Source organism: Macrotis lagotis, chromosome 4 (genome assembly GCF_037893015.1).
Source record: "Macrotis lagotis isolate mMagLag1 chromosome 4, bilby.v1.9.chrom.fasta, whole genome shotgun sequence".
NCBI classification, from domain to species: Eukaryota; Metazoa; Chordata; class Mammalia; order Peramelemorphia; family Peramelidae; genus Macrotis; species Macrotis lagotis.
The window spans coordinates 100,397,249-100,417,802 of NC_133661.1; the positions used below are offsets into that span (position 1 = coordinate 100,397,249).

Sequence of the window (20,554 nt, forward strand, 5' to 3'; positions counted from 1 at the left end):
CTGAATGAAAAATAATTTGGGTTTCCCTAAGAGGCTCCTGCATTTATCTCCCCTAAAGTGGACAGTGAGATCTTTTATTGGGATTAGTCCATCTGTCCCATAAATTTGGTCCTCTTCTCCATGGCTGAGAAGTATACAGGCAAAACAGGCAAAGTTGGAGTGGTCCTCCTGAGAAACTGTAATCAACAAAGGATTCACAATGAGAAGATGAGTGAACACTGAGACCTGTTTTTCTTCCTTCCCCAGCCACCAATTCCCCTTCAAAACGAACATTTCTTCAGATCTGCTATTGATTTTTGAGAAGTGGGCATCCAGAGAAAAGGACTGGCCCAGTGAAGTGTTGGAATAAGGGAATGGTTGGATTCTCTTCATTCTCATTCTCTCCTCCCTCTCCGGGTTCTGCCAGAAAATACCAGGTACTGTCCATAGGAAAGTGGACATGGACTAGAGGAAGGGCCTTTCTCATTGTAATTTCCTGTTACCTAGAATTCTCAAAGTTCTTTGAAAGGCTACAGGAAGTGGGGGAGGGATGGGTATTAGTAATATGTGGCAACACTCAGAAAACTTTCTTCCCCCAACACCATTTTAAGATTAGATAAAGTAAGATGAGTTTTAAGTCAGTCTGGTGACATCTTGCCCTCACTGCCACCACCAGTGCAATCAAAGATCATAGTAGAACTATTATCAATTTGATATATCAACATTAGAGAATTCTATGACTATTACCTATTCCAGCTTTTTCAGGGTTTATCAAATGTCATAAGGAAAACAATTCAGAATACTACACTGGTCTGAATAAATAGCAGATTTCTCTCCCTAAAGGTAATTTGTCTAAAAATCTCAATGTGGCCTATTACCTTATCTGTCATAATTTAGGGAGGGCTATTGGTTTTCCTAATAGCTACAGAAATATTAGCAGTGATTTCCCTGTTGTTGAATCATTTCAGCCATAAACAACTCTTAGTTATGGCTTTTGTTTTTGTTTTGTTTTGTTTTTTTTGGCAAATCTACTGAAGTGTTTTGCCATTTCCTCTTCTAGCTTATTTTACAGATGAGGAAACTGAAGAAAACAGGATCAAGTGACTTTTCAATGGTCACATAGCAAAAAGTGATTGAGGTCATATTTGAACTCATGCATGTGAGCATTCCTGACTCTAGGATAGGCACTCTAACCACTGCATCATCTACCTGACCCAGTGACTTCCCTATCAGCCCCCCCCCCCACATATGTATGTATGTATGTATGTATGTATGTATCTATCAATCTATCTATTATTAGGCAAAGTCAGAAAAATTCAATGTGATTGCTGTAAGGTAAGAAGGAGGCTGATCCCTCTCTCTTTCAGGTTTCCAATAAAGGTCTTAATTCCTCCTCAAGTCCATTCCACATTTATCCATTTTTTCCCCTTTCCCAGTAAACCCAAATTTCTCTCAAAGAGGTCATTTTAAAATTGGATGAATCTGCTTAATTCTGATTTTCAGTCTATTGTTTCACAGTTCTCCCCCGATCCTTTTCAAGACTCCCAGAAGTGCCAGCTAGTATTTATGCAATAGTCACACAGCTAGTATTTGAGATGACTCTACATCTTGCACAATCATACTACTAAGATGCTAAACACTGGTCAGCTAAGCAGCCTAGTGAGAGGGAAAGGTCTGTAGTATATCTCTCTCTGTTTGATTATGAGGTTTTTAAAATTTTGTTAAATACTTCCCAATATCACATTTGAAAATTTCTAATGTTCATCTTTTAAAATTTTGAGATCCAAATTCTCTACTGCTCCTCCCCACCTATTGAGAAGGCAAGCAATATATCATCAATTATATATGTGAAGTCACCCTAAACATATTTCCATAATAGCTCTGTTGCAAACACATACATTTGGCTAAGAGGTCTTTTAACACTGCTCACACTCTTACTAACTGGAGAAAAAGATATAGGGACTCACCTTTTTTGAGTAGACTCTTCATGTTTTCACAAGAGAGGTTGTTACAGACTAACATGTCAAAGCCTAAGTTTTGGAAGCATTTGGAGAGTCTTCCAGCATCTATATCTGTGCCAGTCCTTGTGCCCATGCCTGGGTTGGGAGGGGAAACAAGCTATAAATTAGCTAGCCATAAATTGATCAATAAACATCCCTCCCCCAATCCATCAGGAATATAAATCATCAAACACTTAATACCATTCATTTCTAATTTCACTTCTGCCTTTGATTCCTTGAAATTTTAAAAGCAAAATAAAAACCAAATCTGAAAGTACTTTCAAATCAACAAAGGTGAGAAGATTCCTTTGAATCAATTTTCTGATAAAACTGAGCACTCTTGTAATAAAAACCTATTTGTTTGGGCCTTCAGAACAAGTACTATACTAGCTATTAGAGGGGATTTTGTTAACAAGTTGGAATATATTGATTGTGGATCTTAATCTAAGATCCTATCCCTTAAATATCTTCTAAGAGTCAGCTTGACATAGTGAGTAAAACATTTGAGGGTTAGAATGATTAGAAGATGTGAACTGAAGTTCTTGCTTCATCATCTACAAAATTAATATTGTCCATCCATCTTAAAGAGGACCATGAAGTCACAGAGGTGATACCATAACATGCAACTGAATTGGATTCAAGGGGAGGGTTGTACAAAGTCACCAACTGGGGCAGCTAGGTGGTGCAGTGGATAGAGCACCGGCCCTGGAGTCAGGAGTACCCGAGTTCAAATCTGACCTCAGACACTTAATAATTACCTAGCCGTGGCCTTGGGCAAGCCACTTAACCCCATTGCCTTGCAGAACAAAACAAAACCAAAAAAACCAAAGTCACCAACTTCATTTTCTCCTCTGGAACCATCTGAATCAAATGGCCAGATATGGATCAGGATGATGTTGACACTGGATGCAGGGGAAGACCTTAAACTTTTAAAGTTAAGGTCTTTAACAGGTCTCAGTTTGACTGAAGCAATGCCCATTCAGTGAATAAGGGTAGATAGGAAAGAAATGAAGCAAAGAATGGTCTCTTCTATTTAGTTCAAGATAAAAAAAAATATGGGAAAGACCCTCACAGATTCTGACCAAAACAGAAACAAATTTATATTCACTTTTAGCCAATCAGGGGCCAAACAATGACCGAGTGGGGGTTAACCAATCAATGAGAGTCAGAGTGATTTGGATTTCAGCTATCTGCCCTATGGCACAGTGGATAGAGTACTGGTGCTCAAGTCAGAAGCTCTTGAATACAATCATTCCTGCAAGACTTAAAGTGCTGGAATGTTTTACAGACCAAAGGAGATATTCTATGCAAAGCACTTTGGAAATCTTGAGTACTCTATGCCAATTGTTGGCTAATAGATGGTATAGAACCACAAACTGGAATTTACTGTTTATTAATTCTCTTCAAAGAGCTCTTGCATCCAGGTTCAATACCTCAAAGACCATGGAATTCAACTCTGTCATTGTTTAGATAAGGAACTGAGGGCCAGTGATACACTTGCCTAGGGACATAAAAGTATTGTGTCTAAACCCAGCTCTAATGATGATATCATTTGTAGCATTTACATAGTGCTTTAAGGATTGAAAAGTAACTATATCTTTTTAATTTATTTATGTCTTTTGCAAATTAGACACTCCTAGTTTCTTTATTCAATCTTTTTTTTTTTTTTTTGCAAGGCAAATGGGGTTAAGTAGCTTGCCCAAGGCCACACAGCTAGGTAATTATTAAGTGTCTCAGACGGATTTGAACCCAGGTACTCCTGACTCTGGGCCAGTGCTTTATCCACTTTGCCACCTAGCCACCCCTTCTTTATTCAATCTTCATATGGCTTTGATTTCAAATACAACTTACCAGTTCTTTCTTCAAATTGCTTGTTATTTATTATGATGCACTTGCCAATCTTCTTGTAATCCATATTATATTGAAATTTGGGCATAACTGTTCGCTTGTGTTCATGCTGGGGTTGGTTTGACTTCTCTGATGCATTTTTCTTTTTTCTGGGGGAAAAAACAAAAACAAAAAGTTAATTAGGGTCTATGAAAGGAAAACAATGTGACCTCTGTGGCTCCCTTCTTTACTGTCTGTCTGTATGAAGGACTTTTAACCTACCAAAATGTTTATTTATGCAGAAAACTTAACATAGGATTCAACAAGCATTTCCTATTGTGTTAAACTCTAAGGATACAAAGAAAGGCAAAAGACAATCCCTGTTCTCAAGGACCTCATTGTTTCATGGCTCATTTTTGATTCCATATCCTTAGCAAAAAGTACCATGCCTAGAAAACAGAAGCCTAATAATTGCTGACCGATGCTTAATCAACATTATAAGAATAAAAAGATAGTACAAATAAATAAAGACAGGGTCCCAAGTCTAGATGCTATTTGGTTCTATAAACATTCAAAACATAGCACAGTTACAGAAGAGTGAGAAATCTTACCTTATTCTCTAGCATTTGATACTTGGACCAGCCCTTCCTCATGGATAAACTTCCATGGCTTTCATGAAATTACTCTCTCCTCATTTTCCTATCAATCAGACTACTCCTTCTTAGTCCCTTTATTGATTTCTTTAGTTTCCTCCTACCCCCTTCCTCCAAATACCAACCATGAATGTTATAAATGAACAAAAAGAAAAACCTGCTAGAGTGAGAGAAAATTGTACATTTTATCCATGAATCTTACAAGATACGGGTACCTCACTCCTAGGAGTGAGGCACGAATTAGTCTTCAAAGTCAGGTAATTTATGGTCTTCAGAAACCCTTTCCCCTCCCTCTTGGATGTTCATAGGCTCTCAGAGTTTGAGTTACTATCTAAGAGGTCCACCTATTCCATGGCATGCCCCTAATTTGACCCCCCCCACATCATACATATCATGTTAAAGGACCCCAATCTCACAGGGAGTGTATGGGTTAATATTCAATTACCTAATTGCACAAACTCAGTAGCATTAGGTCAAGATCTCTAGGTCACTCTTGACCATTGGGGTTTGGTATCCCTGGAATCGGATTAGGAAGACTCTTCCAGTCTTGTGATTGGCTGGGCCATTTCCCCTTTGTAATGGATTCCCTAAGGGCTCCCCTCCAAACCCTGAAGACCATCACCCTATATTTCTCACAACGAATATTCCCTATGTCCATGTGCTATGTTCTCTGTGACTTTACTTTTCCTCTTGGGTTCAATTATCATCTTATGTAGATAGTCACTCAAATTTGCCTTTATAGAGTCAGTGTTTCCCTATGTAGATACCATTCTAACTGCCTGCTAAACATTATTTCTACATTCTAACTCATCTTTTTATTTCATAAACCCAATTCATCCTTCCTTATAATTTCCCCATTTCTATTGATGTCACCCAGTCACCCAAGTCTGAAACCTTTGGCATCAATCCTGATACTTTGCACCTCTTTCCTCCCCCCATTTGCAATTTAGTTAATCAAGTCTTTTTGATTCTATCTAAAGTTCACTCTCCCTTCAGGCCCTTTTCACTTCTTAGTTATTAAAGTAATTTCCTGTCTTCAAGGATCTCCATCTTCCAGGTCATCCTTTCTACAGATGCCAAAATCATCTTCTTAATGCACAGGTCTAATCATGTTATTTTGCTGCTCAAAAACCTATGGTGGTTCCTCAGCACCTCTAGGATAAAATGCAGGTTTCTTAACCTGGAATTTGAATCCCTCTACAATTTGCTTTCAACTTACTTTTTCCAGTTTTACTTCTCTTTCAGTCCTACATTCTAGCCTTCTATTAGTCACTTGATCTCAATCTGTCTTCTTTATAAGCAATCACATATGCTTAGAATATTCATCTGTATAAAAAATTTCTCCTTCAGGTTAAGATTCCCACAAACTGAAAGTTATCATTCTTCATCCTTATCACAATCTATCTTGGATTATACTCAATTTTGACCACATCAAGTCCTATTTAAGTTCCATTAAGATAGAAACTGTTGTTTCTCATCTTTACATACCTTGGGTGTCTTATGTTATTAATGATATTGTAAAATTGGAGAGAAACATGGAATGTTAGAACCAGAAGGGACCTTAGAGGGCATCTCCAACCCACTTATTTTACAGATGAGAAAACAGAGAAGGAAAGGCACTTATGTTTTTCAACTTGGATGAGCACAGAGACAGTTTATGACTTCAGAAGAATGTTGATAAAGCATGCCTCCTGCCTGGGACTAGAAATACTGGTTAAGATAGATGTTTTAAAAAAAATAGTCAATGTGCTGATTTGTTTACCTTTTTTGGAAAGGAGGACAAGTTAGTGGATAGTGAGAAAAATACACACAAAATAAAAAGTATAAAAAGAATAAAAGGAAATGAAACCTTCTGCCCCAAATCTCATAATTGATTAAGTTTTCTATCTATTGGTCTAATGATATTTCCATATGCACTAATATTTATGATTCATTATGTTGATGTAGATAAATACTGTTGTCTTTTACCCAATGATATGTTTGAAGTTCAGTGGTCCAAAATGATCATGAAATCAAAGCATCTGGTCATGTAACTAACTCCCTTACTGATTTTTTAAATTTTGTTTTTGGTCTAGATTTATGATTTCATTGGTATAAGGAACTTATTTTACCAAAGAAAATGGTCAACTGTTCTGTAATTTAAAAATTGAAGAAAGTTGTCTAAGGCAGTGATGTCAAACTCAAATAGATAGAATGGAGGCCACTAGTTCATACAAAAAGATTCCTATGGGCCACAGACTGACAGTTTCAGAATGTAATATAATTTATGCTTTACTGTATTTTATTTATTTTGTTAAATATGTCCCAAATGCATTTTAATTTGTTAACAGACATGGGAGTTTTAGGGCCTAAGTGTCTGCAACCCCTGGTCTAGTAAATTTTCTAGGGTCACAGGAATTTTCCTGATTTTTGAGGATAGCTTTCCACTCACTGCATCCTTTAGCCTCTCTTCTTTCTGGTTATAAAGTACACATTGTCTCAGTTGAACCTCACAAAAAAGTATCAAGAAAATAATAATAAATCATTTTTACGTAGTGTCTTAAGGTTTAATGAAACTTTCTGCATACCAGTCCTATAAGGTGGGTAAGATATTATTATCCCCATTTTATAGATGGGTGAACTGAAGCTTAGGGGGTTTATGTAGTTTACCCAAGATTTTACTCAGCCAGCAAGTGATGGTGCTAAAACTCAAACTCAATTCTTTTGACTCAAATACAGTGAAGATCTCTCTCTCTACTCCATACTTCTTCCCTATTATATCTTGTCATAAATATTTATCATTTTATATAATTGATTTGATCTTGATAATTTATCTTTTTCTAGTTAATTTTATCAATTTTGACTACCTCTGAGAAATTGAGACCTGGTCAAACACTGGATAGCCTAGTGAAATTCTAAGATCTTTAACAATAGGTTGAATATAGGTCTGAGAAGTTTGTGGTAGCAGTAACTGTTAAAGATAGTCTATCAAGTTATAAGGGAACTGTAATCTGTATCAGTGAAGTGAGGACCCACCTACCCCAATGAGATTTCCATCCTTAAAAGTATTGGGTATCTAAGAATCTAATATTCCCATCACTGTTTGGAGTTAAGTCATAAACTAAATTTAGTTTCAATTCAACTAAGTGTCCACTATATGTGAGGCATTGTGTATGAAGGCTAGTTGGATTAGCCTTGCAAATCTAACAGATTCTCTTTAAAAAATATCTTTCACTGTTCATGACATAATGGATAGATTCAGCCTCAGAGCTGAAAGTCTTGGGGTCAAGTCTTCTCTCATATATACTGGTTATCTGATTCTGTGCTCTAGGCAAAAAGCTTAAGCAAATAAATTACAAAGAAGGCACTGCCCAGCATTGATGCAGGGGGTTCCCCCATCCAGGAACTTTTTGTACCAATGAAATCACAAATTCACTTCCTTAACCTCACAACATGACTTGACTGTGTTTTTGTAAGGCTGCATTGATTATTATGAGACGTCAGACATTTTCTTAAAGGAAAAAAAAAGAACTCATAAGCAAAGAAAGAGCATACTTTCCTTATTAAATCAGTTCACTTCCACACCTAGGCTTCTCTTTCCTTTATCATGTATGTTGGGATATTTTGAGTTTTCAGCACACTATTTTCTTCACTTCATGCTAAAAAGGACAGTTAGGATTACAAGCTCAGTGAACAAAGGTGTCTGTCCACACAAGTAGAGAATATTCAAGCCAAGCCACCATTCTGATATTAGCAAAAGTCATACGAATATGAGGAGAAGCAAAATGAGGATTATCTTGCTTCAGACCAGGGTAAAGGGGAGCAGAGATGATAATGTATTTTCTTTGTTGCTGCTAAGTCCATAAACTCATTATTCTTTCTTGTTCTGTTCAGGTTACAGAGGCAATCATAGCTACTGTTGTCATCTGTCTCTTACAGTATGGTATACAGAATGAAGTTCCAGTTTGGAAGCTAGGGTAAGCCCAAAGTCTAATTTGGGTTGTACCTTTTCACTTTATCTCTGAGATATTGGATAGCTCATTTTACCTCTGAGTCTTGTGGTTTGCATTTCTGTGATTTCCAGAGTTCCTTTGAGCACTAACATTTTACACTTTTTATGGTCAAAGGTTATGAAGTCAGTTTTCAAAAGAAGTAGTGTAAGCTATCAATAATAACCATTTTTTTAAAAGCTCCAAAAATGAAAATTAAATCAACACTGAGGTTTACATCTCATATCCATCAGATTAGCAAGATGACAAAAAAAAAGGGGAATGACATTTATTGAAGGAGCTGTGGGAAAATGGGCAAATTAAGGCATTGACAGAGGAGCTCTGAAGAAGTCCACTTATTCTGGAATGAAGTTGGAACCGTGCCTCAAAAATTTCTAAATTGTATACCCTTTGACTCAGCCTCCATACCTCAAAAAAATCAGAGGGAGAAAAAGGACCTACTAACAAAACATTTATTTACAAATTATGATAAATGAATGTAACTAATATGAATGAAATGATTCAGAGTGAAGTGAGCAGAACCAGAAGAACAATATGTACAATAATGATACTGTAAAGACAAAAAACTTTGAAAGATTTAAGAACTTCAATGAATGCAGTGATAAACTGTGATTCCAGAGAACCATGATAAAATGAGTCTCACCTAATAGAGGAGTGCAGCTTGAGACATATATTATATATATTTGTTTAATGAGGGCTTATTTTTCTCTTTTTCAGTGGAAGGAGGGAGAAGGAAGGAAAGCGAAATGAATGTTTATTGAAAAAAATTAAGAGAAAAATTATATGTCATAGCAAAGACATTTTGATGGATCTGTTATCTACAGATGTAGGTAATATTCCTGGAAATGATGCAAATTACATTCTATTCATGCTCTGTCATTCTATTTAACATGCATTCATGTTCCTATCAAAAGCATTTCTCACCCAATGTGCCAGGGACCTCATTTAACATCTGAAATATCAACTCCATTTTCCTCATCTGTAAAATGGAAATGAAAATAGCACTTCTCTCACAGGATAGGACTGGACCAATTTTGTAACTTAAAAATATACATGTGCATATGGATGAAAAAAATAATTAAATTTAAAAAAGATTCCAACAATAAATCAAGAAATATTCCCTTCTTTCAAGGAACTTACATTCTAATCGGTGGAAACAACACATAAAGAAAGTGCTTTGGGTTTGGTTTATAGTTGATGGCCCAAAGCACTTTATTTTTAACATGCTATATATGTGTTAACTATTTTTGTTATTATTATTTTATCTGATAAGCTCAGAGGAGAACTAGAATCAGAGGTCCAGAATCACCTAATTAAGTTTATATAACAATATTTGAACTTGGGTCTTCCTGACTGGCCTTCTATTAACCTGGTTTTTAAGACCCTATGTAATCTAGCTCCCAACTTCATTTCCAGTCTCATTTTATACTATTCACTTTCATGAACTACATCCTAGCCAAATTCATGTAAAAACTGCTCTTTGAATAGGAGAATCCATCTTTTATATATATCTGGGTACCTATATAAATCTTCCTTTATGCCTGCAATACACCCCCCCCTCCCCTTTCTCCAAACCAATCCATCTCACAATCTGGGTCTTCTTCAAGGTTGCGATCAGGTGCCAATTCCTCGATGAAGCCTTCCCTGATCTCTCCAGTTTTGAGTTTGTATTCCCTACTTTATTCTATACATAACTGTGTTCATTTTGAGCCTCCCCCCCAAATGCAGGCTCTGAGAGGGCAGGTGCAGTCTCATTTTTTTCTTTCTTAAGCCCAACTTCTAACATAATATATTGCACACAGGAGGCATTTAAAATCGAACACTGATGAACTGGATTGAATAAAAATTATTTTGTTTGCTAAACGGGGTTCTAGGTTATCAAATATGACTTCCTGGGGTACATAATAGAGCCCCTGTGATTGAGCAGAGTTGTTCCCAGATTCCCAAAAGAGTAGCTGACCCAATTTTACAACTTTAAGGTAATATGAGAAGGGTTATAATTTATGCAACGAACTAACGACAAAGCATAATACTTTAGACAAAAAACACCCTAAGGGGCAGCTAGGTGGCGCAGTGGATAGAGCACTGGCCTTGGAGTCAGGAGTACCTGAGTTCAAATCTGGCCTCAGACACTTAATAATTACCTAGCTGTGTGGCCTTGGGCAAGCCACTTAACCCTATTGCCTTGCAAAAACTTAAAAAAAAATGCCCTAAGAAAGGAGGAATCTCTACATGTGTATGAGGAAGAAGACTATAGTCATCAATGATTTTTTTCAAAACAAATTGCATTAGGAATTTGAATAGCATTTGGTCTATGGTTAAAAAAGAAGCTGCCATTAGTACCTTCCTTTCCTTTCAGTTTAAACAGAACAATATGCTCAGATATGATTCACATGAAAAAAGAAAAGGTTGTGCTTTTTATGAGAACATTTATTTATCAAGTGGCCAGAAATAAATATAATGGAGCCAGAATACAGATATTATTTAAGGAAATAGCTTAAGAAAAGTTTCCACTATTACAAAAGGAGTGTGTGGTTTTTTTTTTTTTTGTTTTGTTTTTAAAATGAAACATAATGCTTTTCTCTGGGTAAGTCTAAAATGACAACTAAAGGGAACTTTATCCTGTCCCCAGATAAAACTCCTATTATTTATACAGGAACCTAATATGTTTCCTCATTCCAGAATTAAAAGTCAAAGACCTTCTTTAAAATCAAATGAAATCTCAATTGACAATCATTTCTCCAAGTAAAGAAGTTCTTGAGAAACGAAGCCATTTATAACTGGGAGAGGAAATGCTAAAGTCAAACTTCACACAGGTAGAAGAAGGCAAAGAAAGGCAAAGAAGGCAAAGAAAGGCATATATTATATACTAACAATGTGCCAAGTACTTGAAGATTCTAACAATAACAGAACCAAGAGAACAATGTACACATTAACAACAACATTGTGAGATGATCAGCCTTGATGGAAGCAGCTCCTCTTAGCAGTGCAGAGCTAGGACAACTATGGACAATGTTATCCCCATCCAGAGGAAGAAAAACAAAACAAAACAAAAAACCAACCCTTTGGAATCTGACGAACACTTCATAAAAATTCTCTTATGGATCTCTTTCCCTTAATCCTAATTCCTCATACTGAAAATGACTAATCTGTAAACATGTTTATCAAAAATATGTATGTACGGGGTGGCTAGGTGGCTCAGTGGATAGAGCACCGGCCCTGGAGTCAGGAGTACCTGGGTTCAAATCCTACCTCAGACACTTAATAATTACCTAGCTGTGTGACCTTGGGCAAGTCAGTTAACCCCATTTGCCTTGCAAAAAAAAAAACCTAAAAAAATGTATGTACAATGTTAACCTCACTGTTCACCTCTGAGAGGAGGGGGGTGGGAAAGAAGGCTGGAAGGAAATTTTGTAACTTAAAAATATACATGTGCATATGGATGAAAAAATAAATAAGTTTTAAAAAAAGATTTCAACAATAAATCAAGAAATATTCCCTCGTTTGAAGGAACTTATATTTTAATTGGTGGAGACAACACATAAAGAAAGGTTTATTTTCTGGGTTTGGTTTATAGTTGATGGCCCAGAGCACTTTGAGGAGTAATGACAAAGATTGCAGATTCAACAAGTACTGAATTAGGATTAAGAAGATCTGAGATTTAGCTGTACCATTTGCTGGTCAATGTGACCTTGGATGTCAGTTCCCCTATTTTTGCTCCAATTTCCTCATCTGTAATAGTGGAGAGTTGGACAAAATGATCTCTAAACACCCTCCAAATACTAAAGTTCAATAAGTGAAAGCAAATAAAAAAATCTTGAAGGGGAAAGATTTGCTGTACTAAATAAAGACCTATTCTATATGGATGTGTTCTGTAAAAGTCCAAATTATATTCCTGACCTAATATTAAAAGCATTAGAGAAGCAGCATGGATTAAGAGCTGACTTTAGAGCCAGGAAAAGCTGGGTTTAAATTTCACCTCTGACACCTGTCAACTGTGTGATACTGAGCAAATGACCTAACCTTTTAGGTTTAGCCTAGAGGTAGGCAATCTTTAAGACTTTAAATTGCAGAGGAGGTGTTGATCTGCCTTGGTAGAGAAAATTTTCTACCTTCCAGAGCTCCCTACATTAATGAAATCACAGGTCCAGTTCCTATCCCGTTCACCATTAAAATCACTAGATTAAATTAAATCACTAGGGTTGGATGAGACCTTCAAGGGTACTTAATTTAATAACTTACTTCTCTCTATGTGTTCTATTTTCATACCAGTCTGACAGAATAGATGGTCTCTAATATTCCTTTGACTCTAAAATCTGATTCTGTAGATGGATCCCTGCACTCAACATGCCATCTTCCAAAAATTGTGAGCTCTTTCAACTGATTTTCCTATGCCCTTATTTCTAGTCCCTTAACCACTGATTGAATTCTATCTCTTTTTTTTAAGATTTTTGCAAGGCAATGGGGTTAAGTGGTTTGCCCAAGGCCACACAGCTAGGTAATTATTAAGTATCTGAGGCCAGATTTGAACTCAGGTACTCCTGACTCCAGGGCTGGTGCTCTATCTACTGCACCATCTAGTCACCCAATTGCATTCTATCTTGTCAATGTTTTCCTTAAAACCCAAGGCCCAGAACTCAATACAATAATTCAGATGTATCTCAACAAGGGACAATTCCATAATCACTTCCTTTGTTCCGGACATAATGCTTCTAAGATCCTAAGATCAAATTGGTTGTTTTTTAACATCTCACATTGGCTTATGTTGCATTGGTGATCTAATAATACCATTAGAACTTTTCACACAAATTATTGTCTAGTCATGCCTCCCCCTCATCCTATACTTGTTCAGTTTAGTTTTTGAACCCAACTATAGGAATTTACATTTATATTATCATTATCATTATTATTATTATTATTGGTGTTAAATTACATCTTATTAGATTTGTTCTATTATTCCAGACTTTCAAAGTCCTAGTTCTAGAAGCAATGAGCTGTAATTTTGGATAAGTCACTTAATATCTCTAAATATTAGTTCTATCATCTTTAAAATGGACAAAATTTACTATCTCCTCCCAGCCTTATAGTGAAGCAGCATGGTATGGTGAAAATAAGGCCAGATTTGAAGTCTGAAAACCTGGGTTTAAATCTTTGTTCTGTGACTTACTATTCATGTGAATGACTTTGGGCAAAGAACTTGGACCTTTCTGGGCCTCCAGTAAGACTAAATCCATGGTGTCAAACTCAAATAGATTTGGGATCCATACACAAGGATCCCTGTAGGCCACACATTGACTCAGTTTTGAAATGTAATATTATCTATATTTTATTACATTTTTTGTGTTTTATGTTTTTATTGTATTTTAATTTGGCTAAATGATGCCCAATTACATTTTAATCTGAACAATATGTGGGCCACATGTTTGATACCTCTGGTCTAGACATCTATTAAGAAACTCTAAATCTATGACTATGCTTTATTTTTTTTATTTTGCGAGACAATGAAGGTAAACGATTTGCCCAAGGTCACACAGCTAAGTAAGTATTAAGTGTCTGAGGCAGGATTTGAACTCAAGTCCTTCTGATTCCAGAGCCAGTGCTTTATTCACTACACCACCTAGCTGTCCTGATCCTATGCTTTATAAACTACAGAACATAAAAAATGGGAGTAATTGTTATTATTGGATCCATAGCCTTTCATTTTAAACTGTACCTCCTAAGCTTGCAGTTCTGGACAAATTTGCTTAAGAATATTCTAACCTTCAGCCAAGTCACTGATAAAATCAATAAAGATTGATCTAAAAACAGATCCAGGGGAAATTCCAACAGAGACTTCTCTTAAGATGTGGCTAATATTCACTGATATTCTTTGGGTCAGGTCACTTCAAACTGTTTCAAATCCATTAAGTCTTACTGACAACAGATCCCATTCTAGAAGCCTCAGTTCCATTTAAGTGGAATGAGTTTAGGTATTTTAACATAAAACTTGATAGAATATAATCCTATAGTAGGGGGTAGGATTAGGTAGTAGTCTATTCTATTCAATTGTGTGTCTAGAAACAATTTTTGGGGAAAATACCCTCTGGATACCACCAAAACACTGCCTGTTCCCTATTGGCTTGAGCCAAGTTTATTCATCATAAAGTGGAGGTTTTGCCATCCTGTGTTGAACCTGAGTTAAACCATTCAGAAGGGCTATTTGCTGAGCCTTAATTCAAGGTGAAAAATAATTCTTCCCCATTACTTTTTTCTCTATAACATATGAGAGTTCATTTTAGAAAGAAAAAAGGAACTTTTTTATAATTATTCTGGTACACTTAATGTTTCTGGCCTAGGAAAAGTTCAAGGATTGGTCCAAGATGACCTAACTTGAAAGGATGCAATCTGATGGATTTATGGGACAGGACCACTCCTTGTCTTACTGATGCTTGAGTTGGCCCAAATACAGTCCTGGTTCAACATGCTTTGGATTAGCCCAGGACAGGCTCGTAAACTTTTCCTAAGCATAAAACCTTAAATGAGCCAGAAACTCATTTCAAAGACATTTTCCTTTCTAAGGTGTGTGTTACCATAATTAGGCAGGCAAGGCAAACTGCTACTTAGTGAAGAAAGAAAGCAGAAACATCACTGCCAAGCTGCCATGTTAGAAAGAAGAGTTAGGAGCAGCTAGGTGGCGCAGTGGATAGAGAACTGGCCTTGGAGTCAGGAGTACCTGAGTTCAAATCCGACCTCAGACACTTTAGATTATCTAGCGTGTGGCTTTGGGCAAGCCACTTAACCCCATTGCCTTGCAAAATACTTTTAAAAAAAAAGGAGAGTTAGTTCAGGTTTCTGGGCCAATTTTCTCCAGAGGTTTTCTCCATTGAATGATGATGTTTGCCTTCCCTAGAGTTGTATTTTTCCATCTCTCTCTCTCTCTCTCTCTCTCTCTCTCTCTCACTTCATGTAGTGGTTTGCACTGTAGATGTTGGACATTTTAAGACAATATATAATAAAAGAATGAACAGTGGTGATGCTGTCATAAGATTAGTGACAGCTGCAGCCTTGACACCACTCTCTGAGCCCTTCTCCAGGTTCTCTCTTGTGAACCTCCATCAAAAGGACAATCAATAAGTCAGAGTTAGTACAGTGAAATTTACATTGAATCATAGTCTTTTCAAGCCAAAAGGCTCTTCTGAGATCAAACTGTTTAATTTTATTAACTGTTAGCTGCAACAATATTAGACAAGACCCTATAATATATAAATATGAAATCTAACTAGAAGGTGGTAGAAAAGCATCATTAAGAAATCCCTTAGGGGCGGCTAGGTGGCCAATGGATAAAGGACCAGCCCTGGAGTCAGGAGTACCTGGGTTCAAATCCGGTCTCAGACACTTAATCATTACCTAGCCGTGTGGCCTTGGGCAAACCACTTAACCCCATTGCCTTGCAAAAATCTTAAAAAAAAATCCCTTTATAAGAATCATAAAAGTAATTGTTATTTCTTTTGTTTAGTAGGCATCAAGGCTGTTTAGTTTTTAATTTGTTTTCTGAAACATAACACTAAGAAGCACTGTTTGGGGCTAATCAGTTTTTCTTCCTCCCTTCTTCCCACCCAGTAAGCTTTCTATTTTCATTAAATCCAATTAGTAGGTCACCTTTAAGGTACAGAATTTTAAAAACAGGTGTCAACTCATCATTTACATAATATCTTGGCAGCTTGGGCAGAAGTCTATATATTTGTTTGCAGATGGGAGGTAGAGGGGGAGGAAAGGGACTTTTTACCAAAATAGAAACCTAATTAGTGGTGAAAAATAAAAGTAAAAATAAAATATCCTGGTCTCTACTATTATTTGACAACCTCTCACACAACCAGAGGGAGAACCCATTCCCTATCAACTTTCTTTTATTCTATTTCCTTTTCCCTTCCCTACCTTTAGAGTTACTCTTTGTTCCTCTCCCAATAACCAATATTTAAGTGAATAGCAGAATGGTACAGGGAAATTGGCAATAGATTGGTAATTTGAAAATGTGGGTTGTAATCACTAACTAGAAGAGAAACTTGAATCCTTTTTATTTTATTTTTCTGGATCTTTGTTTCATCTATAAAGAAAGGGAGTCTGATTAGATGAATTCTATAATCTTCTGTTCTTACATAATTTATTATTCCTTATAAGCAAACTAAAAGGGCTGATACTGTTTTCTTGACAAAGTAATTCCTATCTGTCTGATGAATCCTGTTCAGCTTCCTAGCTAAAACTTTTTCCAGATCCCCTTCTTCTCCTACTTTCCTATGGGGTGAAACCCATTTCTATGCTCAATTAAGTGTAAATGTCAATTCCCTCTTTGAGTCAACTCTGAGGAAAGTAAGGTTCGCTCTCATCTACCTGTTTTCTCCTTTCCATCTCCCTCCATCTTCCCTGTACTGTAAAAATTCTTTTATGCCTCTCATGTGAGATAATACATACATACATATATATAGTTATATGGATCACCTTTCCATGTAGGAATGTAAATAGTCTAACCCTATTGAATCCTTTATGATTTCTTTTTTCCTGTTTACTTTTTATCTCCTCTTGAGTCTCGAATTGGAAAGTTAAATTTTCAACTGAGCTCTGGTCTTTCCATCAAGAATGTTTGAAAGTCCTCTATTACATTGAATATCCATTTCCTCCCCCTGAAGGATTATATTTAAGTTTCACTGGGTAGGTGATTCTTGGTAGTAATCCCAGATCCTTTGCCCTCTGGAATATCAGATTCCAAGTTCTGAGATGCTTTAATGCAGAAGCTGATAAATCTTGTTTTATCCTGACTGCGGCTTCACAATATTTGAATTGTTTCTTTCTGATTGCTTGTAATATTTTCTCTTGACTTGGGAAATTCTTGAATTTGGCTATAATATCTGGGAGTTTTCATTTTTGGATCTCTTTCAAGAGATGGTAGGTGAATTTTTTAAATTCTATTTTATCCTTTCGGTTTAAGTACATCAGGGCTGTTTTCTTTGATAATTTCTTGAAAGATGGCATCTAGGTTCTTTTGTTGATGATGTTTCCAGGAAGTTCAATAATTCTTTAATTCTCCTTGGTCTATTTTTTAGGTGAGATCTTTTTCCATTCACATTTTCTTCTATTTTTTTCTTCTTTTAATTTTATTTTGTTGCTTCTTGATGTCTCATGGAGCCATTAGCTTCCACTTGTCCAGTGCTAATTTTTAAGGAATTATTTTCTTCATTTAGCTTTCATACTTCCTTGTCTATTTGGCTACTACTACTTTTACAATTCTTTGGTAAATTTTTGTACATCTTTTTCCCTGTGGCTAATTCTGATTTTGGGGGATCTCTTCATTGACTTTTTGTGTATCTTTTTCTGTTTGGCCAATTCTGCTTTTCAAGGCATTCTTTTCTTCATTGGATTTTTATGCCTCTTTCGCCATTTATTTTTTTATCATTCTTTTCTTCAGTATTTTTTGTGCCCATTTACTAAGATGTTGACCTTTTTTATGATTTTCTTGCATCACTGTCATTTCTTTCCCCAATTTTTCTTCTAGCTCTCTTATTTGATTTTTAAAATCCATTTTGCTTTCTTTTAGGAATTCTTTTTTTGGGCCTGAGACTAATTCACATTTTCCTTTGAAGTTCTGGATGAAGTAGTTTTGATTTTGTTGTCTTCTTCTGAGTTTGTGCTTTGGTCTTCCCTTTCACCACATTCTATGGTTGGGATTTTTTGTTGTTGTTTGCTCATTTTTTCCCCTGCTCATTTCCTGGTCTATTTTTTGACTTTTAACTTTACATTATTAGACTCTATTCCTGCAGCTAGTTCTGTAAGTTTTCAGTTTTTTCAAGGTGTTACGATCTAAAGAAAGTTGTGGTCACTGCTTTCCTGGCCTGTGCTCCTGTCTAAGGGTGACCACGTACACTCTTCTGCTCTGAAACTGTGACCAGGGTCCCCACTTCCCTGCAGCAACAAGCTCTGATATGCTACCGCTACTCTTCCTCATTCTGAGACCCAGATTCATGGACAAGTAACATAAAGAGTCCTGCCTCTACTGCCAGCAATGGACCCCTATAATCTTTTTCTGACTAGCTGTCTGACCCTCCCACCCCCAAGACCTGTTGCTGGGAGTCAGCCTATTGTCAGCAATGAACTGCACTCTACTTTCACTGAATTGTGATAGACCTTTTCTGTGAACCTTCTAAGTTGTCTTGGGCTGGAAAATTATTCCACCCTATCCTTTTGTGGATTTTGCTGCTTCAAAATTTTTGTTTTAAGGCATTATTTAAAGTTGTTTGGAGGGAAATTTAGAATTGTTCTGGCAAGTCTATGCCTTTTCTACACCACCTTGACTACCTATTGGACATCTTGAGGTCTCATAGACATCTTAATTTCAACACGTCCAAAACTGAATTAATGATGTTTCCCCTAAACTATCCACTTTTCCTAATTTTCCTGTTTGTCAATGGTATCACCATTTTCCCAATTACCCAGGTTCCAAATCTCATCCTTGACTTCTCATTCTCTCTCACTTCTCCTCTAAATACATTCAATTACCAAGTCCTGTCTTCGGGGTGGGGGGGTCTATTTTCTTTCATATATATATATATATATCCCCTTTCTCTCTTTCTATTCTGTAATTACCTGGTGTAAACTGTCATCATCTTCTATCAGAACTACTGTAATAGCCTGCTGATTATAACCCTGTCTCAGGCCTCTGTCTATCCCTGACCATCCTTCATCCTGCTATCAAATAAATAAAAAATGTTGGTCTGTCCATGTCACTTCCCTTTCCTTCCCAAATTAATCAATTTTACTGGCTTCTTATTGCCTCTTGGATCTGATATAAAATATTAGACATTATAAAAATCCTTGGATCTAATACAATAAACTTTATGACCTGCCCTCCCCCCCCCCCATATTACCAGTCTTCTTACATGTCCTCTACAAACCAGTAGCATATTCCTCACACATGATACTTCACACACAATGTTGTTCCTTTTCACTGGCTGTTCATCATGCTCGGGACTCTGTCTCCTCATCTCTACCTCCTAGTTTCTCTGAATTCCTTCAGGATGGAAGTTTTCCTAAACAGAACTCCCTATATTTATGAAATCTCAACTGAGGAGGGGGAGAAACATACATACTATCTTCAGACATTAAATGCTAAGCACATAAAATTTAAAGACAATAACAAACACAAGACCATTCCTTAAGGAGTTTAAATTTTATTGGGGATGAGGAAGGAAATGACTATAAAGACAAAATATATAAAAAACATATTGGGGAAGCTGGGTGCACAGTGGATAGAGTGCAGGTATAGAGTCTAGATAATCTGAGTTCAAATCTGGACTCAGACACTTACTAGCTATGTGACCCTGTCACAAGTCTGTTTGCCTCACTTTCCTCTTCTATAAATTGAGATGGAGAAGTAAGTAGAAAACCACTCTAGTATCTTTGCCAAGAAAACCCAAATGAGGTCACAAAGAGTTGGAGATAACTGAAGCAACTGAAAAACAACATGGCTGGGAAGTGGGGGGACAAGAGACAGATGGAGAAGGTACTCAGGGTAGGGGAATGATAAAATCCTATAGAAATGAGTCAGCAGTGTGGCCAGGAGAGATAAAGATAGCACTGTTCAACCAGCCTTAGTCTAATCCATAAACCCATTAACCAAAAATGTTGTTTGGGAGAGCTCTATTGAGACAGGATTTTTTAAAAATGTTTTTGTGACAAGACCAAATTAATTCGAATGAGTGGATGAGGAAGTTATGAAAAAAAATATTTCACACTATTTTTCCTATGGGAACATCCTGCACATAAATGAAATTACTTAAATAATACCACTGACATATTATGGCATATCACTGATATGTCTGAAATATAATCATTATGTCACCTTGTTTCCAATTGGTGATGCTGTTAACCAACTACAACCACACCACCTGGTTCTACTCTTTTTTTTTCCCTTTTACTTAAGTGACTTGCCAAAGGTCACACAACTAGGTAATTATTAAGTGTCTGATGCTGGATTTAAACTCCTGATTTCAGGGCCACTGTTCTATCCACTACCCCACCTAGCTGCCCCCGGTTCTTCTCTTAATGCACTGACTGGTAGATTTTTTTTAATTATGAG

At 36.5% G+C, this 20,554-nt stretch overlaps 1 protein-coding gene and 1 long non-coding RNA gene across 2 annotated transcripts in view; one reads left to right on the forward strand and one right to left on the reverse strand.

Moving 5' to 3' along the window:
* Nucleotides 1-410, forward strand: part of LOC141521270 (uncharacterized) — a 66,213-nt gene extending 65,803 nt beyond the window's left edge. The window contains exon 4 of the long non-coding RNA XR_012477878.1: nt 247-410. This is a non-coding gene — a long non-coding RNA (uncharacterized LOC141521270). The remainder of the gene's footprint in view (nt 1-246) is intronic.
* CASP7 (caspase 7) overlaps nt 1-20,554 on the reverse strand; it is a 72,397-nt gene that overhangs the window by 5,420 nt on the left and 46,423 nt on the right. Inside the window, exons 3-5 of the mRNA XM_074233647.1 lie at nt 3,831-3,976; nt 1,947-2,075; nt 1-176 (exon numbers count right to left, since the gene is read on the reverse strand). Coding sequence (XP_074089748.1) covers nt 1-176; nt 1,947-2,075; nt 3,831-3,976 — 451 coding nt within the window. The remainder of the gene's footprint in view (nt 177-1,946; nt 2,076-3,830; nt 3,977-20,554) is intronic.